Source organism: Heterodontus francisci, chromosome 8, assembly GCF_036365525.1.
Source record: "Heterodontus francisci isolate sHetFra1 chromosome 8, sHetFra1.hap1, whole genome shotgun sequence".
In the NCBI taxonomy this organism is placed as follows: domain Eukaryota; kingdom Metazoa; phylum Chordata; class Chondrichthyes; order Heterodontiformes; family Heterodontidae; genus Heterodontus; species Heterodontus francisci.
Genome location: NC_090378.1, coordinates 70,868,661 through 70,895,729, shown reverse-complemented (window position 1 = coordinate 70,895,729; position 27,069 = coordinate 70,868,661). Strand labels below are relative to the sequence as shown.

At 41.2% G+C, this 27,069-nt stretch overlaps 1 protein-coding gene across 8 annotated transcripts in view; it reads right to left on the bottom strand.

Moving 5' to 3' along the window:
* The window catches only part of jak1 (Janus kinase 1), a 149,109-nt gene that overhangs the window by 26,809 nt on the left and 95,231 nt on the right, over positions 1-27,069 (bottom strand). For all 8 annotated transcript variants that reach the window (XM_068037304.1, XM_068037307.1, XM_068037305.1 and 5 more), the window contains 4 exons: positions 26,265-26,422; positions 21,760-21,883; positions 18,841-19,057; positions 4,239-4,357 (listed from right to left, as the gene is read on the bottom strand). In XM_068037304.1, the coding sequence (XP_067893405.1) occupies positions 4,239-4,357; positions 18,841-19,057; positions 21,760-21,883; positions 26,265-26,422 (618 nt within the window). The remainder of the gene's footprint in view (positions 1-4,238; positions 4,358-18,840; positions 19,058-21,759; positions 21,884-26,264; positions 26,423-27,069) is intronic.

Genomic DNA, 27,069 nt, shown 5'->3' with positions numbered 1-27,069 from the left:
GAGGCGGAGGATCCAGTTGTCATGGTCCATGTAAGTACCAATAACATATGCAGGACAAGGAAAAAGGTTCTGCATAGTCAGTTTGAGGAACTAGGCACCAAATTAAGAAGCAGAACCTCAAAGGTAATAATCCCTGGATTGTTACCTGAGCCACGTGCAAATTGGCATAGGGCAAATAAGATTAGAGAAATTAATGCATGGCTCAAAGACTGGTGTGGTAGAGTGGGTTCTAGTTCGTAGGGCACTGGCACCAGTACTGGGGAAAGTGGTGGCTGTACCGTTGGGACGATCTACAGCTGAACCGTGCTGGGTCCGGTGTTCTAGCAAGCCGCATAACTAGGGAAGTAGAGAGGGTTTTAAACTGAATAGTGGGGGCAAGGGATCAGATTTGGGAAGATATGGTAAATCAAGGAGTAGAGACAAGGCCAGAGAGAAAGCTATTAATATGGGAAATGATAAACAGACTGTGACAGGAAGGGACAGAATGTACAAATCTAAGAGTAAATCAACAGATAAAGCTAGAGGTTACAAAAATAATAAAAGGACAAAACTGAAGGCTCTGTATCTGAATGCATGTAGCATTCAAAACAGAACAGATGAACTGAGAGCACAAATAGAAATAAATAAATATGATCTGATAGCCATTACAGAGACATGGCTGCAGGACAACATAGATTGAGACCTGAATATTGAAGGGTAGATGGCATTTAGGAAGGACAGGAAGTTAGGAAAAGGTGGAGGGGGTAGCTCTGTTAATTAATGATAGTATTAGCGCATTAGAAAGGGATGGCCTAAGTTCAGGAGACCAGGATGTAAAAGCAGTTTGGGTAGAGATGGGAAATCATAAAGGCAAGAAGTCACTTGTGGGAGTGGTGTACAGACCACCTAACATTAACCACACTGTAAGACGGGGTATAAAGTAAGAAATAATGGCAGCTTGTCAGAAAGGTACAGAGATAATTATGGGGGATTGTAACCTACATAAAGTCTGCAAAAATCAGATGGGCAGAGGTAGCCTAGATGAGGAGTACATAGAATGTTTTCAGGATAATTTCTTGGAACAATACGTTCTGGAGCCAACCAGAGAGCAGGCTATACTAGACCTGGTATTGTGCAACGAGATAGGATTAATTAATGACCTCATAGTTAAGACGCTCCTAGGTAAAAGCGATCATAATATGATTGAATTTTACATTCAGTTTAAGGGAGAGAAGAGTGGGTCCAGGACTAGTATTTTAAACTTAAATAAGGCCAATTATGAGGGCATGAAATCAGAGCTAGTTAAAGTGAACTGGCAAATCAGGTTAAGGCATAGGTCAATAGAGATGCAGTGGCAGACATTTAAGGGGATATTTCAGAATACAAAGAATAGATACATACCGAGAAAGAAAAACTCTAAAACATAAAAAACTAAAACAATTAAAGATAGTATCCAACTTAAAGAAAAAGCCTATAATTGCGCAAAGATGGGAGGCAGGTCAGAAGATTGGACAGAACATAAAAGCAAAGAGTGACCAAAAGATTGATAAGGAAGGTAAAATTAGACTACGAAAGAAAGCTAGAGAGAAATATAAAGACAGATAGTAAGAGTTTCTATAGATATTTTAAAAAGAAAAAAAAAGAGTTAACAAAGTGAGTGTTGGTTCTATAGAAAGTGAGTCTGGGGAATTAATAATAGATAATAGGCTGCATTTGCTGACAACGCTACCACTAGGTGGCACTGCAGTGGCACATGCGCAAATGCAGCATGTGCCACTAAAACGTCACAGTCTGCAACTTCAGGCAGCTGCCAGGACTAACGATGGCGCTGCTCAAATAATCACACGAAGGCAACCTAACCTAAACACATGGCAGCACACAATGGCGGGAGGCGGGAGAGCGGTGGGCCGAGGCCGGGGGGTGCGGAGTGGGCTGGGGACGAGTGGTGGAGCGAGCGGAGCGGGCCGGCGGGGTAGCGGAGTGGGTCGGGGACAGAGGCGGGGGGTGGGGAGGGTGGGAGCGGAGTGGCCGAAAGAGCGGAGCGGCCAGAGAGAGCAGCGAGGGGGGGAGCGGTGCGGCTGAAAGAGCGGAGTGGCCGAAGAAAGCAGCGAAGGGGGGAGCGGAGCGGCCGGAGAGAGCAGCGAAGGGGAGAGCGTAGCGGCCGGAGAGAGCAGCGAGGGGAGGAGTGGAGCTTGACATAATCGTGAATACCCTTTGGCATTGCATTGCTGTACGCGTAAAGTGCATGCGCAGAGGCTGGCCAGGCGCGTTGCCCGAAGATGTTAACATCACGTGATGACGTCAGCGGCGCATGCACTAACCAGTCCTGGCAAGTCAGAACGCAGCACATGTGCAGAGAGCCTGATGACGCCAGTGGCCGCCGGGTTGTCAGGAATCACTTTGTTGATAATAGGGAGATAGCAGATGAATTGAATAGATATTTTGCATCAGTCTTCACTATTGAGGATACAAGTAACATCCCAGTATTAGCTGTAAGTCAGGAAATGGAAGGGAGGGAGGAACTCAAGAAAATTACAATCACCAGGGAAGTGGTATTGAACAAATTGTTGGAGCTGCGGGCTGACAAGTCCCCGGGTCCTGATGGACTTCATCCGAGGGTGTTAAAAGAAGTGGCTAGTGAGATAGTTGATGCATTAGTTTTATTTTTCCCAAAACTGCCTAGATTCGGGGAAGGTTCCGTTAGATTGGAAAATAGCGAATGTAACTCCTTTATTCAAAAAGGGAAGGAGACAGAAAGCGGAAACTACAGGCCAGTTAGTTTAGCATCTGTCATTGGGAAAATGTTAGAAGTTATTATTAAAGATGGTATTTAGAAAAATTCAAGATTATCAAGCAGAATCAACATGGTTTTGTGAAAGGGAAATCATGCTTAGCCAATTTATTGGAATTACTTGAGGGAATTACATGTGCTGTGGATAAAGGGGAACTGGTGGATGTATTGTATTTAGATTTCCAGATGGCATTTGATAAGGTGCAACATCAAAGGTTATTGCAGAAAATAAAAGCTCATGGTGTAGGAGATAACATATTGGCATGGATAGATGATTGGCTAGCTAACAGGAAACAGAGAGTAGGCATAAATGGGTCATTTTCTGTTTGGTAAGATGTAACTAGTGCTGTGCCACAGGGAACTGTGCTGGGGACTCAACATTTTCCGATTTATATAAATGACTTAGATGAAGGGACTGATGGTACGGTTGCTAAATTTGCAGATGGCACAAAGATAGGTAGGAATGTAACTTGTGAAAGAGGACATAAGGGGTCTACAAAGGAATATAGATAGGTTAAGTGAGTGGGCAAAGACCTGGCAAAAGGAGTATAATGTGGGATAGTGAGAAATTGTCTACTTTGGCAGGAAGAATAAAAAAAAAAGCATATTATCAAAATGGTGAGAGATTGCAGAGCTCTGAGATGCAGAGGGATCTAGATGTGCTAATGCATGAATTGTAAAAGGTTAGTACGCAGGTAGAGCACGTAATTAGGAAAGCTAATGGAATGTTATCGTTTATCGCGAGGTGAATTAAATACAAAAGGTAGGGAGGTTATGCTTCAGCTATATAGGGCATTAGTGACACCACATCTGGAGTACTGTGTACAGTACTGGTCTCCTTATCTAAGGATCGATGTGAATGCATTGGAGGCAGTGCAGAGAAGGTTTACTAGACTAATACCTGGAATGGGCAGGCTGTCTTACAAGGAAAGATTGGACAGGATAGGCTTGTATCTGCTGGAATTTAGAAGGGTAAGAGGTGACTTGATTGCAACATATAAGATCCTGAGGGGTCTTTACAGGGTTGAAGTGGAAATGATGTTTCCTCTTGTCGGAGAATCTAGAACTAGGGGTCACTGTTTAAAAATAAGGTATCGCTCATTTAAGACCGAGATGAGGATAAATTTTTTCTCTGAGGGTTGTGAGTCTTTGGAATTCTCTTCCTCAAAAGGCGGTGGAAGCAGATTCTTTGAATATTTTTAAGGCAGAGGTAGATAGATTCTTGATAAGCAAGGGGATGAAAGGTTATCAGGGGTAGGTGGAGATGTGGAATAATCAGTTCAGCCATAAACTTATTGAATGGCGGAGCAGGCTTGAGGGGCCAAGTGGCCTACTCCTGCTCCTAATTCGTAGGTTCGTATGTTTGTAAGAATGTTCATTTGCCTGAGGTAATAGACTGCCTCAAGCACCTATAGAACTGAACCGCAGTTAAGTCAGTAACAGTGGTACAGGGTGTTGCAAGACCCACCTGACAGATCTCCTCCTTGCGGATACGGTGGAAGCTCAATTGACTTAAGTTGTAGTTGCTTGCAGTGAGCTGTGAAATCTGGGACCGGCTTTTAGTCACCACTAACAGATTTGAGATTTCTGTGTGAAAAAAAATTAGAAAAAGAACTTGATTTCTGTTTCTTTCAATATAAACAGTCCTGTATGCAATGTGAAATCTGTTGGGCTCGACTCCACATAAAAGGAGAGTTTTTGAAAAGCTAAGCTTCCTCTTATTCATTTGTGTAGCAGCTGAAAAGTTATTCAATTGTGGAATAAAGCTGAGAATGTTTAAAGAGGGAAAGTGTACTTTGCTGATCCTCCAGATAAAATCAGCTCTGATGGTCAAAAGGGAAGTACATCAATTCTTGATTCAGTGGAAGAGATATGGCTTTGGAGGAAAAAAAACAAATGTTTATGTTAGTTCCTTAAACAAAACCTAAATGACATAGTAAGGCTTTGATTTGGTCCCAGGTTCTTCCAAGTGTAAATGTTATTCAAGAATATATGTTGACACTAATTGTGTTTCACATTTTGCCTGGTTGGTGTTTTATGCCATTTTACATAGATCTTCATGAAGTTTTGCTCCAGTGACTTTATGATTGGGGGGTGGCGGTAGGGGGGTGGGCAGTGGTAAGGGTCTATGGACTGTACTCCAACAAGGGAGAGAAGGGGAAGCAAATGTAGAGGAAGGTATGCCTTCACTCCCAGTCTCCTCAAAAAAGAGGTAAAGATATGCACTATCGCAAAACACAACCAGACTGTCTTGGTCTTAGTTTAGAAAACGAGCTCCTGTGATAAGGTGGGTAATGGCACAGAGTTTCAGATGTAAGTATAGCTGCTTCTGATCACTGCTCGCATCTCTAAATTTATGATTACCAGAGGAATTCCTATGCTCAGATATTTGGTTGCTGGAGCTAGAACTGCAGTTGCCAGCAATACACCAGAAGTGAACAAAACATTTTCCTCTAAATGCAAGGAAGGAGGACAAAGCAAAATCAGAAAGTAATGCAACCATAAAAATGCAACAAAAGGAATCCAAAGTGCACAAAGACACATATTTCATCTGCAATAGGTGTGATATATTTGGGTGGCACTAATCTACAAGATGGACAAGAAGCATGGGCTGTTCAAGGAAGTGTTTATTTACATCATGGTGTCATCACATCATTAGCATATTATACAAATACGGAAAAAGTGTTTTTCAAACAGAAAAAGTGTTTTTCTCTACAAATCAAGTTTATCGATACCTGTTTTTTAAAGTCTTTCTGATCTCCTTACAGGTTTTGGTGTAGATTGAGGTTTTGGACGTCTTGGTTTAGGTTCAGTACTTAGAGAAGATCGTGCTCCTTTCTCAAAACTTAGTGCTTCACGTACTGAAGTCTGAATTGGTTCAAACTTTGATATGAGCTCATGATCAAGCAGATTGTGTTCATATTTCAGTTCATCCCTTGCTGGGATCATGTGATCCAAATGGACATTTTGAAATGATTGTGTCCACCATGACCATGATTGCAAAGGAGGTTTAGGTGGTTTATTTCTACAGTTTGGCAGATAGTATATTTGCTAACCAATGATTTTAGGTCACTGTCTACACCAGGCTAATAAACAAAACCACTTGCTATGGATTCCATACTGACTATTACTGTGTGTTCATTATGGAGTTCTGCCAAAATCCTATTTCTCAAAGGTACTACCACTCTATGACCCCAATTAATGGTGACCCAGTTCACATGACAACTCATTGTGACAATTATGGAATGATTTCAGTTCCTCATCTGTACACTTGTCATATTCTGTCCAAACACTCAATGTCTGTTGTAGACTCTTTTCAACACTGAGTCTTTGAGATTCAGTTGCAATTTCAGTTGTACTAATTGGAAAGTCATCACCTACTACTCCTACTGGAAGATTGCACCTTTGCAGCCTACTCAGGGATAGGCACTGACATGTTGCACCATGGACATTTGACAAAATTGACTCAGCCATGGACATGGGGGCAATTAATCTGAATATAAAGTGTATAGCCCAATCTAATGCCATCAAACACAGTCCAAATTAAAACACATTTCTCCCTATAAGTAAAGTAGCTAAGCATACAAACATCAATGGAGAGCAGCACAACTGTATTAGCTAGATAGCAAACAACATAGTATGCAATGCCAATGCGAATTACTTTTGTTGACAGAATAGAGCTAGCTACACCATGTCATGGGATGGTAGATGGACCTTGTTGGATGACCTCTGTGAATTCACACTGTGTCAGGAGTGCAACTTCATCCAATAAACCATTAAAACCCAAGGAGAGGATTGTTATTGTGGTTATTGAAGTGAGGCAGCAGAAAAATCAGCAATAGGAAGACGGGCCATTTCTTACACTGCTGTTGTCACAAGACAATTTAACCTATGGTTTGTACAACTTCTCCATTTACTTATAATATGTGACTGAAGAAGACAGGGCAGACAACAAAAGGGCAGTGAACTCCAAATCAGGAGAATTTTATGGGATGGAGCAGATAGTACTTCAGAAGTGTCATGTAAAACAGAAAAGCAGAGTGGGACAGGAAAGGACAGAAAGATTAATGGTAGGTAACCAAGACTAGTTTATTCATCTTGACAGGCTATTAATATAGGCCCTGGATTCTAAAATACAGAAACAACAGAGTCTCTCATGGACAAAATGTCATTTGCTCACCAAAGCTAGTGACAAAATTAGATAAACACAATTACAAATAAAGAGCGCCCTTCAGTTCCTCCAATAAAGCGATTCTCCTAAATTTACTTATGTCTATATCTCAGGCTATCACTGTCGATTCTGATTCAGCTCTGACAAGATAATTATTAACAAAAAGCTTTTCTGCAAAAGGTTGAGTGGTTATTATTGCATGTACTAATCAATTATAAAATGTTTAGTTACTATCTGTAATATTGTACTCCAGACTAACCAATGTATGTCCTAGCCAAATTTCTTACCTGTTAACAAAGGTGCACTTATAACATAATGTAATTATATGATAGACAACTTTCAAATGACATTGGCCACTCATGTTTCCTGCCCTCAAACTGGATAGAAAATGATGCACATTGCAGTTACTGATCTTTGACATACTTGTAAAACTTGTCCTTTAAATCAAATTCACAGCAAAACAAAATCAGTTAATGACTTTCGAATATGGTCATTGAAACATAATTTTTTACTATGTCTTCCTCAACATCTTCCTCAAAACTGCAAATGCAGCATGGAGTTTGTTAACAAATCATAGACAGATCATCATAAAGGGTTATTAAAGCTAGCCATTACATTGTATTTACTAGTTATTGTATATGGGTCAGCAGCATCCTGTTTTCACCAATATCACTCAGCCCCAATATACCGTATTCTTGTATTCATGAGGAACTTACAGTGCTGAATTCTGGAGATTCATTGGATTTTCTTGCCTGTTTTCCCCTTTATACAAGTTCTGGAACAATGTGATTCCAAACGGAGAGCAGCGGAATTGTGATATTTATATAGAAATAAAAGTCCAATAACTTTCAACATGTCACTGAGCTTGTGCCCCAAGTGAAAATACTGCATGCCAGAGTGTAAAAATCGAGACATTTCTTAAGTGACTTTTTCCATTTTAAAATGAGTTTATGTAACACAAGCCTTTAAATGTGTGTTTTAAAATAACCTAGTGGCTAAGTTATTTTAAAGCACAGGGTTAAAGACTTGGAGCAGGGGTGTCCAACCCTTTCGTGTGGGGGGACCACATTAAAATTTTTGTCTTACATAGGGGGCCAGTGAGACAATTTTGGAAAGATAAAGGCATCAAAAATTTATCTTACTATTAATCAAAACAACAACAAATGTGCATTTTCTTTGCGCTTTTGTGAAGAAGACTTAAATGAGAAGACTAATATGTTGACTTACTTTCTTGTCACTATGTTGGACACTGATTTTGTGGGATAACTGTTTTTTTTTGCTTGCAAAAGTAGTCAATGTCTGCCATACACTTGTGTAGTGATGCGGAGCATTCCAGATAGATGTCCATCTGTCAAGGGTGATCTTGATTGTTCTCTCTCCCTCCTCTCTCTCTGTCTTTCTCTCTCTCCCCCTCCCTCTCTGTGTGCCCCCCCCCCGTGTTGTTTCCCCCACTCAGTGTGTGGTCTCCCCCATGTCATCCCCCCCATCATTCCCCACTCTCTCTATCCCCTCTCTTTCTCTGCCCCCTCTCCCTCTCTCTGTCCCTCTCTCTCTCTGTCCTTCTCTCCATCCACTCTCTCTCTTCCACCTCTGTTTCTCCCCCAGTCTCTCTCTCTCTTTGTCCTTCCGCCTACTATCTCTCCCCCACTCTCTCTATCTCTGTACCTCTGTAACCCTGCCCCCCACCCCAGCCCCCCACTCTCTCTCTCCACCCCTTTCGCTTAATCTCTGACCGTTGCTGAGAGCAGGAACAGCTCTTCCGAACTCCGGACAGATTTGGGGTTTTCTGGCGGACTTTTAACAAAAAATCGAAACCCGCCTGAAAACCCAGAAGCTGTCTGGAGTTCAGAAAGCGCTATTCTGCTTCAGCACCTGTCAGCTCAGAAAATGACACTTGCAATTTTTTTTTTTAAAAAGCCAGTCTATAGAAGCCAATAGGAAATTTCTCGTCCCTGAAATTACCAGTCACTGACCCCAAAATTGTTTATCACAGGCACTGGTGTCCGTTGCCGACCCCTGAGCCTACTTCAGAGTCTTCATGCGGCAAATACAACAGTGAGTCAGTGGTAGCATTCTCTTTTGAACTACAATATCCAATGTTGTAGTCGTACCTTAACAGAAGTACAGCCCACCACTGCATCCTTGATGCTTCCATTGTTGTTATTGAAGACTTTGGTCCCAGAATAGCTCTTAAGGTTTTATAATTTGTTACTAGTGTGAAGTTTCTACCCAATAAAAACTGGTGAAAGTTTTTGATTCTGAAGATGATTCCAAGCACTTTCTTTTCTACCTGCGCGTAGTTGTGTTCACTCTTGGTCAGGTTACGTGATGCAAATGTTATGGGCTTCTCTTCACCATCATCCATGAATTGACTGATCACTGCTCAACTCCATATTTTGAAGCATTATATTCTAGCTTCAGGTCATGATTTGTGTCATACTGAACGAGTAGTATATCACTGGTCAAGCTTCTCTTCCATGCATCATAAGCATCTACTTGTGCTTTAGATCATTCCCATTTCACATCATTTTTTAACAATTCATGTCGTGAAGCTAACATCGTTGCAAGCTCAGGCAGAAATCGTTAGTATTGGACCATGCCTGGAAAAGATATAAGCTCAGACACATCTTTTGGCTTTGGGCATTGATTATTGCCTCCATCTTCTCTTCCACTGGCTGTAGTCCTTTTTCATTGATTTTCAAGCCGAGGTACACTACCTCAGATTGCACAAAAGCACACTTGCTTTTTTTCAACTTTACATTGTGATCATTGAACCTTTTTAACACTTCATCCAACACCTGAAGATTCCCTTCCCCTGTTGCGGATGCGATCAACACATCATCTTAATTGTACAAGCAATGCGGCACTCCTTGCAAAATCCTATCCATCGTAGGGGGATGTGTGTGTTTATCGTGAGATACTGCTGACTCTCTCGATCCACATTATGGGACTAATCCAACTTTGTGAAAAACTTGGATCCGCCAACTCTGCATACAAACTTGTCTTGTAATGCACAGTCTAAGAATGTGCCAAAGTTGCAATGTAGTGATAAAGTCTTCAGTGCCACAATGTACTCACCAACTGTTTCACTATTTTTCTGATTTCAGGTCCCAAATTTGTAGCCTTCTGCTATCTCTAGTGTTTTAGGGTTGAAATGTTCCTCCAACTTGGTGATGATTGTTTTGAAGGGCACATCTTTTGCCTTGTTGGGAACAAGAAGGTTTGTTAGCGTGCCATACACATCCGGGCCAATTTCTGATTGCTTTCTTGCACTCAAGAAAGCACTCATTCTGAGTCTTGACCTCTTCACTATCACCTTCGAGTTCAAACATATTAGCTCTGAAAAACACGTCCATTCTTTCAATATACGAACTGAATGGTTCTTGAGCCCTCTTATTTGTTCTTAGTCTTCTGCTGTATCCCGTGGGTGCAGCCATATTGTCCTGTTTGCAAATTCACAGTAACTCAGTAAACACTTTACTGCGCCTGTCCGTAACAGTGATACCTAAAACCAGTCAAGTCAGTGACTGAAAATGTTTGCTTACCTAAATGAGCACAGTGAAACTGAAGCAAACAGCACCCTGCGGCATCCCAGTCAACCGAGGGGGCAGCTTTGAGGCTCAAGCTTTGCACAAACCGGCCAAAGTCTCCGCCATCTGAGCATGTGGGTCATCAGAAGCTGGCTAATCTTGTTCACTGCAGTCCCTGCTGCTGTTTTCTCCCTACATTGATGGACTACTATCCCATCCTTGTTGCCATTTTCTGTAATATATTTGGGTGGCACTAGCAGACAAGTTGGACACCAAGCATGGCCAATTCAAGGAAATGTTTATTTACATCATGATGTCATCACATCATTAGCATATTATATAAATACATTACAATAGGAAAACAGGATTTTTAAGAAACTAACTCTGAAAGGCCTACTCGGGTTGGAGTTGAGATGCATCGTTGACAACAGATTAGAGGAAGCTTTGATCTGTATCTAACTTCTGCTGCAACTAACCTTGCAAATGTTTAATGTCGAACCTGGGTGTACAAAATGGGAACCTGTTCCACTCCCAGCACTAACACTCCTCGTTTGAACAAAAAAAACTTCATAAAAAGTGAAAAATGATGATATTATAGCTCAGTGATTCACAAATACAGACATGGATACAGGTAAAGTGCATGCTATATAAGAAACACCCTAACTAGAAGCTCTCCGCTGGAATAATTTGCTCATTAGTAAGGATGCTACAATCCTAATGCCTCCTAACACCACTAAATGGACATCAAACTCTTGAAGATTGCATTTATACTGTAGCTACCTGCCTCAGACTAGTTGCTGCAGTATCAGTTCCAGTTACCCTGCTCAGCAAAAAAACTTTGCACATACATGATTGAAATCCTGCTTTCTAGACAATTAACAATAGCTAGATTTAAACCAAGTTTGATACCATGTTAGATTTACACTCCACATGGTGTCAAATAAAAGCAGTGTGAGACTCCCCCTCTACAGGGTCTAGCACAGCTCCTTTTTGGAGTGAGATTAGGCCCAGACTCTGGACCTACACTGCAAGGTTAGTGTTAGTGGGAAGCTAAACCTGTAGTGTAAATGCATCCTAATGGTACTGCATGCATCCTGCTTACTGTTTTGCATTGTTGCTTTTCTGATATTGAATGTTATTTGTATTGCACAATTCACAGTACTAAAAATAATTCAAGCACTCCCAGGTTACTAAGATAAAGCTGATAAATACAAAAGTAAGCTTTGCTGATACTGTGAAAGACACAATTGCAGCAGTAGATAGAAATGACTTCAGTAAGGGTAAACAGGTAGTGGTAACAGAACTAAGTAGAACTAAGGAACAGTACAGAATGCAAGACTCCAATGGGAGTTGTCTAGAGTCCTTGTGATAGTTGTGATGTAGTGGGATAGGCAGGGGACAGGGGTATAAATACAGAATATAAGGGAAGCATGTAGCAAATCAATGAGTTTATAATGGGAGATTTTAATTCTTACATAGACGGGGAGAAGCAGAACAGCCCAAGTAGTAATGGCAATGAATTTCTAGAAAGCATTCGGGACAGTTTTATATCTGACAAGGGAACAAGCCATACTAGATTTAGTGATGAGTAACAAACTGGAATTAGTTAACAATCTGACCGTAAGGAAACATCTTGTGAATAGTGACTGTAATATGATTAAATTTGATATTAAATTTGAGTAGGGGAACAGAGTCACAAACCAAGGCTTTAAATTTAATTAAGGAAAACTTTGAAGAGATGAGAAATAAATTGACAACGGTAAACTGAGCTGAACTATTAATGAGTAAATCAACAAACAGCGGGAAGAATTCAAATAAGTTTTTGCTACAATACATAATCAGTATATAGCCTTAAAAATCAAAAGCTCCGACTCTGCAGTTAAGCAACCATGGTCAACAAACGAGGTAAGAAACCATATCAAACTAAAAGAACAGGCTTACACAAATGCAAGGAAAATAAGAAATGCAGCAAACTTGGAGAGCTATAAAAAGCAACAAAGGGATAGAAAGAAAGTAATAAGAGGTGCAACAAAGAAATGTTTTAAATCTTACAGAATCATAGAATAGAATGGTTACAGAACAGAAGGAGGCCATTCATGTCTGTGCCAGCTCTCTACAAGAGCAACTCACCTAGTCCCCCTCCCCTGCCTTTAAGGGATATCAAAGTTAATAGTAAAGTTTTTTCATAAATATATGAAGAGAGGTAAAGAGAAATGTGGGCCATTAAAGATAGATTCAGTTGATAGTTTAATGGATGATAATGAAATGGTAAACTTGTTAAATTAGTACTTTCTATCTGTTTTCACAGGGGAAGAGAATAAAATACCAGTGGAACACAGGAACCTAAAAACAGGTCAAGGGAGGAACTCATTAGATTTAATAAAAGTACGAAAATGAAATTGTTGGATTGGAAACCTGCAAATGCCACTCCATTATTTAAGAAAAGAGGAAGAGATCAGGAAACTACCAGTTGTGGGGAAATTGCTGGAACCATCAGAAAGTTGTATATCCAGATTTGCAAATGACACTTGGTTAGGAGGCACAGTAAGTTGTGTAGATGGGAATGGGAAGTAACAAAGGAATATAGACAGATTAAGCGAGTGTGCAAAACTGCAGCAGATTGGAGTTCAATGTGGGGAAATCTAAGGTCATCCACTTTGGATTCAAGAAACACAAATCAGAATATTTTCTTACCAGCAAAAAAATTAGGAACTGTGGAGGAGCAAAGGGATTTATATGTCCAGGAACACAAACTACTAAAAGCTAAACCACAGCTATAAAAAGCAATCATTAAGACCAATGGTCATTGTCTTTTATCTCAAGCAGGCTGGAATACAGTGGGGAGCAAGTTATGCATCAGATGTACAGATGGTTAAACACTATCTGAAGTATTAAGTCCAATTTTGGGCGTTACATCTCAGGAAATACATTCTGGCCTTGGAGGTGGTGCAGTGCAGGTTCACCAGAATAATACCAGGGTTCCGAGTGTTCATTTAGGAGGACAGGTTGCATAAATTTGCCTTGTATTCTCTTGAATATAGGCAGAAATGTGATAATCTAATTGATGTATTTAAAATGTTAAAGGGATTTGATAGGGTAAATGGATAATAACTATTTCCTCTGGTGGGGGAAATACAGATAAAGGGGGCAAAATCTTAAAATTGGAGCTAAGCCATTCAGGAGTGTAATCAAGAAGCACCTTTTCACACAGAGTGGTGCAAATCTGGAATTCTGTCCCTCAAAAGGCTATGGATGCTGGGTCAATTGAAATTTTCAAGACTGAAATTGACAGATTCTTATTAGGTAAGAGTATCAATGATAAGGATCAAAAGCAGGCAAATGGAGTTGAGGTGCAGATCAGCCATTATCTAACGGAACAACAGAACAAGGGCAGTATGGACTATGACCTGAATAGATATGTGCACTGATGATTTCATATCTAAAATAAATTGAACTTTAAAGGAGCAAGGTCAGTTGAAACCACTTCAGGTTAAAGAGACTTCATAATGGTAGTTGCTTCTGTGACAATAATAACAGTATCTCTAGCAAGCATTGGGCCAGATAATTTCTCTGTGATCGTTCTTTTTGTTTGTTTTTTTGCAGCTATTACCATAGATAATTTAAAGTTCAAAAAGTAGAATGTGTATGCTTAATAAAAGGACTGTGTGGGCGTACGTGTGGGACTGCATATGTGTGTGTGGGCTTTTAGGAGTGCGTTGGTTTCTATGTGTGGGTTCAAAGGAGGAAAGGTGCATACATGCGGCTTTGTACATTGTCAGCTTACAAATCTACATGCAGGCTAAAAATTACTTATTGGCAATTCATTTTAGCAAAGCATTACAGTGTGATGACTTTTTTATGGCAGGTTATAACTCCACGTGTCAAACTCAGCAGAAAGAATGGCTGCTGAGGGATAGTTTGTGAAGAAAAGCTTAATTACATTGTAATTTCCATTTAAATTAAGTCTGGACAAGCGTTCATAGTATATTTGCTTAAAATTTACAACATAAAGAGCTCGTTTTTTCCTCTTAAAGCCCCATAGAAACATATATTTCAATTAAATTCCAGTGTAAGTCAACCTGTTCCTTCAGTCAAACAGGAAACTGAAAGTTGATAAACAAAATAAGACCACATTAACTATGTCTTTCCTGCACTGAATATTATTCTCAAATCTTTAAGACAAAAAGATGCGTAGGGTGAGGGAGGGAACAAGGATTTCAAAAAGTGTAAAAGAACAGGCATAAGATGTCACGTTCCTCAGTTTTTGAGTTCAAGGAAAATAATAGTTCTTTAAACAAATTCTCCAAGTAGACCTCCAACATGAAAATAAGTAAGGATTCTCAAACAAGGTACAGCAATAGGGTATGCAGCAAATCACACCAGCCACATCTAAAGGTCAGTCAAAACAAGATGTTTTGATAAGGAACTTCCTTTTGCAATAAACACCTAAAGAAGACAGATTCCTTAGACCTCTGCACAAAACAAAAAATTAAAATAAAATATTCAATATTTAATGGAGAGAATTATAACATTGTTAACCACAATCATTAGCCACTTTTCACATCCACTTCAAGTCATTAAATTGTAGTAAAGGCTTGTGCAAAATTAATTGCATTTATTAACTTAATAAATTTTCTAAAAATAATTAATTGCTCATTAACATAATGGAGCAGTTTGTGACCCTGTCAGTCTATTAAATTTGTAAAGAAACTGTTTGTAAATAGAGGATAATATAAAAATCTGATGAAAGGTTTTTGACCTGAAACATTAACTCTATTTCTCTCCAAAGATGCTGCCAGGGTGTCTGATATAAAGATTTATGATTTCTGCTTGTGAAAATCAATCAAAAAAAACTTACCCCTCTATGTGAAAGAAAGACAAAAGGAAAAAAGACTTGCATTTATATAGTGCCTTTCACAACCACTGGATGTCATGAAGTGCTTTACAGCCAATGAAGTACTTTTGAAGTGCAGTCACTGCTGTAATGTAGGAAATGCAGAAGACAATTTGCACACAGCAAACTCCCTCCTCAAACAGCAATGTGATAATGACCAGATAATATTTCTCTGATGTTTATTGTGGGATAAATATGGGCTAGGACACCGGGATAACTCCCCTGCTCTTCTTTGAAACAGTGCCATGGGATCACTTACATCCACCTGAAAGGGCAGACAGGGCCTCATTTTAACGTAGCAGCTGAAAGCCAGCACCTCCGATAGTGCAGCACACCCTCTGTACTGCACTGGAGCCTGTGCATTTCCACACTTTATGCTTTTTTATTTCAGGTATCCAACATTCATGATTTTTCCTTTTATCTTATCATTGTTTATCCAGATAGGTATGTATTATAAAGGTGTAACTCAAACATATATCCAAATGTGTTAAGTATCTCTGCAAATAAGTGTTGTTGCAGCTAAAATATTGTAGATTAATTGGTTGCTTCAAAAGAAATAGTCCAGTTGGCAGTTTTATTCATGACTCTCAAGCAACAATTAAATATACCCAGTTTTAAATAAAAGGGTTGCATCTTCAGAACCGCTCAGTTGCTTACATTTGTCGAGTGTTGCACAAACAGCAGCTAATACACTCTAAATAATTTTTGAAGAAATGTATTTACATAAAAATCACAGCATGCCAGAAAACTAGAAAAGAATAAAACATCACAACCTTTTGAGACTTAATTTACTGCTAAGACGTTTTGAAATTTTCCATACTGAGCTCTCAACTCTCAAATAATTTTTGAAGAAGGGAATTCTACATATCTCATTTCAGATGGCCATGCAGATAACTTGGACCAGGAAGAGAAAAAATCATTGATCGTTATCCAGCTACTACATTCTGAAAATGCATATCCATTGAATGGGAACAGGGTCTGATTCAGCTGTGAGTTCCTGCACAGTTGAGTAACACTGATATTCACAGGCTAAGCTCACATGTAAAGAATGGCCATTTGGCAAAGATACTAGAGATAAACTGGCACCTGTAGAACCTTGCCTGAACACCAGTTACTGTCTTTAATAACTAACAAAGGCTGAGGGTTTCAGCAGCAGATGAGCTGAAGCAAGGGCAGAGTCAGGCATTGTTACAGAGTTGGAAATAGGCGCTCTTAGCGATTGCGCAGATATGCGGTCGGTAGCTCATTTCAAGGTCAAATATGAAACCAAGGTTGCGCACAGCCTGGTTTGGCCCCAGACAGCTGAGAGAGAGAGGGATGGAGTTGGTGGTGACGGAGCGGAGATTGCACAGGGACCGAAGACTTCAGTCTTGCCAATATTTAATTGGAGGAAATTTGTGCTCATTCAGTACTAGATGTTGGATAAGCAGGCTGACAATTTAGAGACAGTGTAGGGGTCAAGAGAGATAACGATGAGGTAAACCTGGGCATTACCAGTGTACATGTGGAAAAAGTTGTGTTTTCCAATGAAAACTGCCAAGGGGCAGTATGTAGATGAGAAATAGGAGTGGGCCAAGGATAGATTTTTGGGGGACACCAGAGATAATGGTGCAGGAGCAGGTAGAGAAACCACTGCAGGTGATTTTCTGGCTACAATTAAATATAGAAACCAAGCTAGGGCAGATGGACGACAGTGGGGAGGTGTTGGAGGAGGATGGAGTGGTCAACCATGTCAAAGTCACATAGGATGTCATGTGTGACTTTGATAAGATCCGTTTTGGTACTGTAGCAGGGGCAGAACCCCGATTGAGGGATTCAAACATGGAGCTCCAGGAAAGAAGGGCACAGATTTGGGAGGTGACAACATGTTCAAAGACTTTATGGAAGAAAGAAAAGTTGGAAATGGGCACAGACTGAGGGGTCAGTTTTCTTTTTTAAGAAGGGGGTGATGACAGCTGATTTGAAGGAGATGGTGATAGTACCAGAGGAAAGAAAGAACTGCTAACAGTGTCAGCTGACATGGGGACCAAGAGGGGAAGTTGGGTGAACAGTTTAGTTGGAGTAGTGAGAGAGCAGGAGGTGAGGCTCATGGACAAGATGACCTCGAAGAAGGCATGAGGGATGATAGGAGAAAAATGAGAGAAAGATACAAGTTCAGGATGAGGGCAAGGAGGAACCATACAGAAGTTTGGCCCTGTGGGCTGGAGAAAGAAATGACAGAGCCAGCTGATAGGATGGTCCCAATGTTAGTGACAGAGAAATCCATGAGGCCCTCATACTTGTTGTTGGAGGCAAGAGTGGAGGAGACAGGGGAGAGGGGTTTAAGGAGATGGTTTGCTGTAGTTTACATTCCAGGATGCTTTATGAATGTAGAGTCCCTTTACAGTCCAATTCCTCATCAGGACTGCCTGAGGCCCAGCATTTCTTCCCTAACCAGCAATCTAATCAGTCCCTATACAATAGCACGCTCCTCCTCCTGGCTGAACTTGTTCTCAACTTTTCCTTTACTCACTGCCTCCACGTAGAAGATGTTGCAATGGGAAACCACAAGCTGTCTTCTGCTTTCATCCTGGATTCACTTTGGTGAAGAAACATCTTTAAAGGCAAGTTCCACAACTAAAGCCCAGACTCGAAAAATGATAATGCCATGTCAATCTTTAATGATTTTTACGTAATAAGGGTGAAGGTGAGCAGGTGGGTACACATTCTTTAGTGTTTAGCAAATCAAACCAGTAGCAGTTTTTTTTCAATGTCAGGACAGTTCTGGATAAGTTTCCAGGCTGATCTGAATTTGCAAACTTATGAAAATAGATTAAAGCACTCTAGGAGCCAGCCAGCTTCTCCCTATTACTGGACTGGCTTAGTGGGAAGACCACTGGAAATGATGGGCTGGGAGAGAAGTGTAGGAATTTGATATTTCTTTAGATAAAGCAGTAACAGATTTTTATAACTGTAGCTTTCCAAATAGATATTGGAGGAATACTTTGAAGGGAAGGTAGTCACCCTGGATTTTTCTACCTTAGAAAGAGTTACTTGAGCTATTAACTTAGAATAATGAAGAGGGTTTTCTGCTGCACTAATTAGGATACAAGACAACACTTATCATCTGACAGAGGCTAGAAATGTAAGAAAGATGAAGTATCCCCTCTCTGTCTATGTCACAAATGTCATGCCCCTATTTTATCAGTACTATTGATGGTAATACACCTTGAGTTTCCAAGATCCAAATATGCCACCCCAAACCTTTTTCCAGTTTTGAAATTGAAACTCTACACACCATCTCCTATTGTAGCTCAGGAGTTGAAGGCTGTAGACAGCTTAGCCTTTTCTTATTCAAAGAAGTTTACAGGCTTTTACAACCCACACTTGTCCTCACCTGTTATTATCTGATTTACTTTGGTTTCCTGCACAATGGCCCACCTGGGTTTCTTAATTTAAAAAGGTAACAACTCATGCAGTTTTTTGCAATTCTTACCTCTCGGTTTTGGTGGGCAGCATGTTTTGAGCTGGAAGCTTACGTCCTCAGTTTTAAGAATCTGACCTTTGAGATGACTCATGAGCTCCTTAAGGTTTGTGAAGTAGCTGTCAGAGCCATGCAGCTTGTATCCAGAATTCTTACTCACTTCAATCTGAAAGTTCTTGTACTGTTTTGTTGGTCTTGAGCCACTGCCTCCATCACAGAAGTCAATGCACTTGAAGAAAACAATTCAGTTTTGTGATTAATTAAAAAGTGGCTGTCACTATTTTATTATGAAAAGATGTGAGGGCAGGGTTAAGTTATTTCCTATGCAAATTATGCAATTGGCTCTCTCTTAACTCACTGTAAGTGATATATAGTACAAATATCCTTGATATTTTCAGCCCCAGTGAGACCAGTGTTAATGTTACCTCCCTTTAAATCACTCAGGTAAAGAAGCTCACAGTGGCACTCTCTGTATTCTCCTGAGGCTCTACTGACTTTCGAGAGATCTGGAACCAATGCATATTTGCCCAACGTCCTCCCCCACACCTGCCAAAAAAGGTTACTACTAGTTGGATACTGCTGCATAGTTAGTTCGGTATAGGATTTTTGTGACCCATTAGTCTGAAAGCTGAAATACTGACTCTTACTAAACAAATTGGTGGTAGTCCTACAAATCAATGCTTTCACATTTTTCCTAAATGTGGGGCCATCTATGAATGTTGACATTTTTATTTTATTTTTTTAATTTTATTTTTTATTTTTATTTTAGAGATACAGCACTGAAACAGGCCCTTCGGCCCACCGAGTCTGTGCCGACCATCAACCACCCATTTATACTAATCCTACATTAATCCCATATTCCTACCACATCCCCTCAATTCCCCTACCACCTACCTATACTAGGGGCAATTTATAATGGCCACTTTACCTATCAACCTGCAAGTCTTTGGCTGTGGGAGGAAACCGGAGCACCCGGAGGAAACCCACACAGTCACAGGGAGAACTTGCAAACTCCACACAGGCAGTACCCAGACGTCTTCTTGGGACTGCTCATCCAAATTTCCAAAAGATTGCAACTTACTATCCTGTTAGTGCTCATTAAGGAGGTTGCATGGCATTTTGGTGGTGAGAACTTGAACTGATACCCTCTCCTAACAGCGATCAGCTGATTGGGAGTAAACTAATAATTCCTGAGGATTTCAATCACTACTTAAAAGGTAAATGACCCTTTACTGTTCATTTGCTGCTGGAGTTTGAAGAAGACTTTGGAAACACATTGGGAGCTTTTTGCAACATTTTGCCAAGATTCAACTCTCTAACATTTATTCTGGAAATACTCTGAGAACTTCACCTAAAAAGAGTAAGTGCTGTGCTATTCTACCTTGTAGGAGTCACCAGGAGAAAAGAAGTGTTTGGTTATCAGCATCTTGCTAGTGGTTCCCCTTATTCTGCAAGAGGAATGGGAGAGGACATGAGGCCAGGCAGAGTTGCACCAACTGGTGCAGGAAAGAGGGACAGGATAGCAAGGTGGACTCCCACCTCCCCTGTAGGTGTACAACATCCCTCCTCCTCTAGACCCCTCCACTAGGATCTCCAGTGCTGCATCAGAGAACCTGTGCACCCTCTCACTCGGTCTCTAAGCCTTCCGGAAATGTGCCGCTGTGTGTCAGACAGCCCACTATAAACCGTGAGTGGAAGTGAATGTATGGAGTCCCAAAATATTGCTCCACAAAAATTGTCTAACCAGCACTTGAGTGCTAAACCAGCAGGTAACAGTTTTAGCACCTCCAGGCAAGTTCGATTATGTAACCAGCAATTAGGATCAAAATTGTGTGCTAAAACGAGACTTTCAAATAGGAGTATTTTGTTAACACAGCATCCATTTAGTGCCTATTTTCCCCCCATTGACCAAAATAACTCCCTGAATGTTACACTGGAAAAAAATAATGTGCTTGGGATATGGAAGTCGCTGGCAAAGCTGCATTTATTGCCCATCCCTAATTGCACTTGAGAAGGTGATGGTGAGCCACCTTCTTGAACTGCTGCATGCAGTCCATGTGGTGTAGGTACACCCACAATGCTTTTAGGGAGGGAGTTCCATTATTTTGACCCAGCGACAGTGAAGGAACAGCGATATAGTTCCAAGTCAGGATGATGGGTGACTTGAAGGGGAACTTGCAGGTGGTGGTGTTCCCATGTGTCTGCTGCCCTTGTTCTTCTAGGTGGTAGAGTTTGCAGGTTTGGAGGGTGTTGTCGAAGGTGCCTCGGTAAGTTAATTATGTAATTAGTGGTGCTGTTACACTGGATGCCTTTTGTAGCTGTGAAGTGGCTTTTTGAGTCATATTGATAGAAGACAAATCATATCCCTGCACAACAGCATTTGGACTTATATTGGCTGTACAAAACCACCTGGAAGAAGTGCTCTCAAAGCAGCAGTGCCACACAACTGGAACCAGTATGAAACTGAATTTCTGAATCAGGTTTGAAAAAAGAATTGAGTCCGTGCATTACCTATAAGTTACTAATGTTAGAAAAAGAAGCCCGCTAGCTTTTTTGACCTTTGAAACTCCACTTGCAGTCAGAGGCCAGCATGCCAAGCTATTTGCAATGCAGTGAGACTCAAATGTCTGAACCACTACTTCCCTTTATTTAACAGCAATTGCAGCTGCCACTAAAAGGAATAACAGCACCATGGGTACAAGTGACTCCTCCCCGTCAGGAACATCACATCACAGGTCTGCAGAGAAAGCACTCCAAAATCTCATGTCTCTGATGGTTTGGAAATTTGCTTTGTTTCTTAAAAAGAATAATATAATGTGGACATGAGGGAGTACCTTTATATAAAAATTATACTCCCTATATTTTCCCCCCTCCCAGGATTGAAAGAAACAACATAAATCAATTGTTCAAAAAAGTGCTCTCAATTGTTACCTCAGTGGTTCCACTGCATGCAACTGTCATGAGGATGTGGTTGAAATCTGTACAGCTCCATCGTAGCACGTACATGCCATCCTCATTGCCTTCGTGTTTCAACTTGTTGATCGCATATTCAGTACTGAAAGAGCAAATCGTGAAAAGGTCACAATTAGGGTCTGCATTTATTAATTATGAGGAAAGGTTAAAGATGTTGAGTTTGCTTTCTTTGGAAAAAAAAGGAGACATGAAATTGACTGTATTGAAGTTCCAAAATTATGTAAAACATTAGCAAAGGATTCAAGTCAAAAATTAGGAAGTTAGGTACAGTGTTTTTACGTAAAGAGAGTTGTTGATTAAGTTATAAAAAAAGCCCCTCTGAAATGGACTACAGGATGGGGTTGAGGACCTCAAACATGCTTCTGAAGAGAGAGGTTCAGACCTTTGCAACTTTGGCACCCTGTTCAATCCTGAGCATAGCTACAGAACCCTCAAAGACTGTTGCATTCCATCTCTGTAACATTGCCTGCCACCACCCCTACCTCTGCCCCTTTGACACTGCCTACCTCGTAAGTGCCTTTATCCCTCCTGGCTTGATTATTGTAATGCTTTCCTTGCTGGCCTACCTCCCCCGTCCAGAAACATCAACTTGTGCAAAGCTCTGCTTCATAAATTTGGTACCACTTTAAGTCCTTCTCGCTCATCACCCCTGAACTTGCTGACTGACATTGGCTCCTTGTCTCCCAACACGTTAACTTAATATCTTCATTCTCATCTTCAGTTCCTTTCGTGGCCTTATATGTTATCTCCTCCAGCCCTTTACCAGTCACCCTCACCCCACCACTTGACTATTCCTCTGACTATGGTATTTTTTTGAATTGCCCCCCTTAATTCCACCATTGCCAGCAGAGCCTTTAACTACAGGGTCCTACTCTCGAATTCTACCTCTCCCCCAAACCCCCCATCCCCTCCAAAAAAACTGCTTCTCCATCTTTAAAAACTTCACAACCATCTCTTCAACAAAATGACTATTTCTCACAACCTCTCCCTTCCTAATTTTCCTTATGCCTAACTGTGAAGAACCTAGGAATGTTTTTATACTACAGTGGTTATATAAATGTAAGTTATTGTTGTTGATATGGTAAGTAACATTTCTTAGAATTTGACACACAGAATAAAGTTTATAATTCTTGAAAAGACATCACAACCAGGAGGGAGAAACATAATTCCAACATTGGAATGCAGATTTGCTACTTGATGTTTTAACTAACAATCTTCTGTTGAAAGTTTCCACTAAGTTTCATATGGTCAAGAGTGCTGCTGATTTTATAAGCTTTCTAGTATTAAGAAATGTAACTGAAGAGCCAAGTTTTTTTTTATATAATCGTTTCTTGGGATTTGGCAAGGCCAGCATTTGTTGCCCATCCCTAATTGCCCATCCCTAAGGTGTTAGTGAGCTGCCTTCTTGAACCACTGTAGTCCATCTGGTGCTAGTACACCCACAGTGCAGTAAAGGAGGGTTTTCAAGGATTTTGATACAGCGATATTTCAAGTCAGGATGGTGTGCGGCTTGGAAGGGAACTTGCAGATGGCAGTGTTCCCATGCGTCTGCTGTCCTTGTCCTTCTAGGTGGCAGAGGTCATGGGTTTGGAAGGTGCTGTCGAAGGAGGCATGGTGAGTTGCTGCAGTGCATCTTGTATATGGTACATACTGCTGCCATTGTGCGCCAGTGGTGGAGGGAGTGAATGTTTAAGGTGGTAGATGGGATACTGATCAAGCGGGCTACTTTGTCCTGGATGGTGTCGAGCGTCTTGAGTGTTGTTGGAGCCACACTCATCCAGGCAAGTGGAGAGTATTTCATCACACTCCTGACTTGTGCCTTGTAGATGGTGGACAGGCATTAGGGAGACAGGAAGTGGGTTACTCGCCATAGAATTCCCAGCCTCTGTCCTGCTCTTGTAGACACAGTATTTATGTGGCTGCTCCAGTTCAGTTTCTGGTCAATGGTAACCCCAGGATTTTGATAGTAGGGGACTCAGCGATAGTAATGCCATTGAATGGCAAGGGAGATGGTTAGATTCTCTCTTGTTGGAGATGGTCAATGCCTGCCACTTAAATGGCGCACATGTTACTTATCAGCCCAAGCCTGAATGTTGTCCAGGTCTTGCTGCATATGGACACGGACTGCTTCAGTATCTGAGGAATTGCGAATGGTGCTGAACATTGTACAATCATCAGTGAAAATCCCACTTCTCACCTTATGATGGAGGGAGGGTCATTGATGAAGGCAGCTGAAGATGGTTGGGCCTAGGATACTATCCTGAGGAACTCCTGGGGCTTAGATAATTGGCCTCCAACAACTACAATCACCTTCCTTTGTGCTAGGTATGACTCCAACCAGAGGACAGTTTTCCCCTTTATTCCCATTAACTTCAATTTGGCTAGGGCTACTTGATGCCACACTCAATCAAATGCTGCCATGATATCAAGGGCAATCACTCTCATTGCACCTCATGAGTTCTGCTCTTTTGTCACGTTTGGTCCAAGGCTGTAATGAGGTCAGGGGGCGAGTGGCCCTGGCGGAACCCAAACTGAGTATCAGTGAGCAGCTTGTTTCTGTTTAAGTGGTGCTTGATAGCCCTATGGATGACCCCTTCCATCACTTTGCTGATGATAGAGAGTAGACTGATTGGGCGGTAATTGGCCGGATTGGGTTTGTCCTGCTTTTCGTGGACAGGACAGACCTGGGCAATTTTCCACATTTTTGGGTAGATGCCAGTGTTGTAGCTGTACTGGAACAGCTTGGCAGGGGGCATGGCTATCTCTGCAGCACAGGTCTTCAGTACTTTTGCCGGGATGTTGTCAGGACCTATAATCTTTGCAGTATCCAGTGCCTTCAGCCGTTTCTTGATATCACGTGGAGCGAATCGAATTGGCTGAAGACTGGCATCTGTGATGCTGGGGATCTCAGGAGGTGGACGGATGATCATCCACTCGGCACTTCTGGCTGACGATGATCGCAAATGCTCCAATGCCTTGTCTTTTGCACTGGTGTGCTGGACTCCTCCATCATTGAGGATGGGGATATTTGTGGAGTCTCCTCCTCCAGTTGATTTAATTGTCCACCACCGTTCATGACTGGATGTGGCAGGACTGCAGAGCCTTGCTCTGATTCATTGGTTGTGGGATCACCTAGCCCTGTCTATTGCAAGCTGTTTCCGCTGTTTGGCATGCAAGTCGTCCTGTGTTGAAACTTCACCAGGTCGACACCTCATTTTTAGGTATGCCTGGTGCCGCTTCTGGCATGCCCTCCTGCAGTCTTCATTGAACCAGGGTTGATTCCTTGGCTTGATGGTAATAGTAGAGTGAGGGATTTGCCGGGCCAAGAGGTTACAGATTGTGGTTGAGTACAGTTCTGCTGCTGCTGATGGTCCACAACGCCTCAGAGATGCCCAGTTTTGAGCTGCCAGATCTGTTCTGAATATATGCCATTTAGCACAGTAGTAGTGCCACACAACATGATAGCGGGTATCCTCAGTTTGAAGACTGGAATTCATTTTCACAGGGATTGTGTGGTGGTCACTCCTACCAATACTGTTATCTGCGGCAACAGGTAGATTGGTGAGGACAAGGTCAAGTAGGTTTTTCCCCGCTTGCTGGTTCTCTCACCGTCCGCCGAAGGCCCAGTCTAGCAGATATATCCTTCAGGGCTTGGCCAGCTTGGTCAGTAGAGGTGCGACCAAGCCACTCTTGGTGATGGACCATCATATAGTATAGCATACCATCATGTTTGAAAAGAATGGGAGAGAAGACAAGGTAAATGAGGTAATAAAAGCCTGAAGATTTTAAGAAGACTGAAGAGTTCAATGAGTTTAGATTTCAACATAGTGAAGCTTGAGGAAGAAAGAACATGCAGAACAGTGAAATTGCAGCTTAGGAGAAAGTGAAGAAAATTGCCACTTTGTTTTGATCATTCTTGAGATGTGAGCATCGCTGGCAAGGCCAGCATTTATTGCCCACCTTGAATTGCCCTTGAGCATGCGGTGCTGAGCTGCCTACAACTGAGTGGCTTGCTAGGCCATTTCAGAGGGCAGGTAAGAGTCAATCACAATGCTGCGGGTCTGGAGTCACGTATAGGCCAGACCAGGCAAGGATGGCAGATATCCTCCCCTGAAGAACACTTATGACAATCCAATAGTTTCATGATTGTTGGGTTAATTGATTCATTAAATTTAAATTCCTCCAGTTGCCATGGTGGGATTTGAACACATGTCTCCAGAGCATTAGTCCAGGCCCTGGATTACTACTCCAGTAACATTACCACTATGCTACTATCCCCCTATTGCAGCAATGGATTTACGGATACTTAGAAAGATTTATTGAGATCAACATGATCACAGTCCTTTAGACAATTACATTTTTAGTTTAGCTACCAAATTATTGACAAAGTTAAATAATTCTACTGTTTTTACACGATACACGAAAAAAGGAGAGAATGATATATTTTTAAGATTCCAGTTTACCGTATTGGTCCGTGGCAGCCACTTTTAATGTTGTGCACTACTAATGGTGGAGCCACTTCCGTGCACAGATAGTGGTGAGCATCTACTGTTAACCGAAAGTAGCCATCAATCAAGGACACCATGGAAAGAGCTTCATCATAGGAAGATAGCTTGAGCTCCTAAACACAAAAAACATTAAATTCAGAAATAGTTTTTAAACTACTTATCAAGATTATATTCTATTGATAATATTCCAAGTATGGTGTTGACATGTTCAAAAGTGACAAGGTTCTCAGTCAGTGTGGAAAAATGGGAAACCCATGTTGCTTTCTGATTATTATAGTGAAGTTAGTGACTAAAGAGGGAAAAATACTGCTATGGTTCATTTTCCTGTTTGCTATCAAGTGACCCTTACAGGGAAGGACACACTTCAGGCAGGTTTGACCTCAGTTGCAATACCCTACTGGGTTGAGTAGCCTGTCAATACTTACTGTTGTTGATGTATACATACAAATGCTTAATACTCTTGTATTGAACTTCTTTCCATGGCATTTTAATGGAGATGTTAACTCATTTATTTAAAGAATGCTTTTGATAAATAGCAGATTGGGGAACTTGTATAAATGTATTAAGCATTCCCACTCTAACATCCTTAGCTGTCCAGTTTCACACATGAAGAATGGTGAGGAGCTCAAGACTGGATGCCACCTTTGGTGCCTCAGTATCAACACCTGCACACAAGGAGGGGAGGAAAGGTGCAACAAGAACTAATTTTTCTTGTTACATGTCCCATATATCAGACTCAATTTTCACAACTAACTTGCAA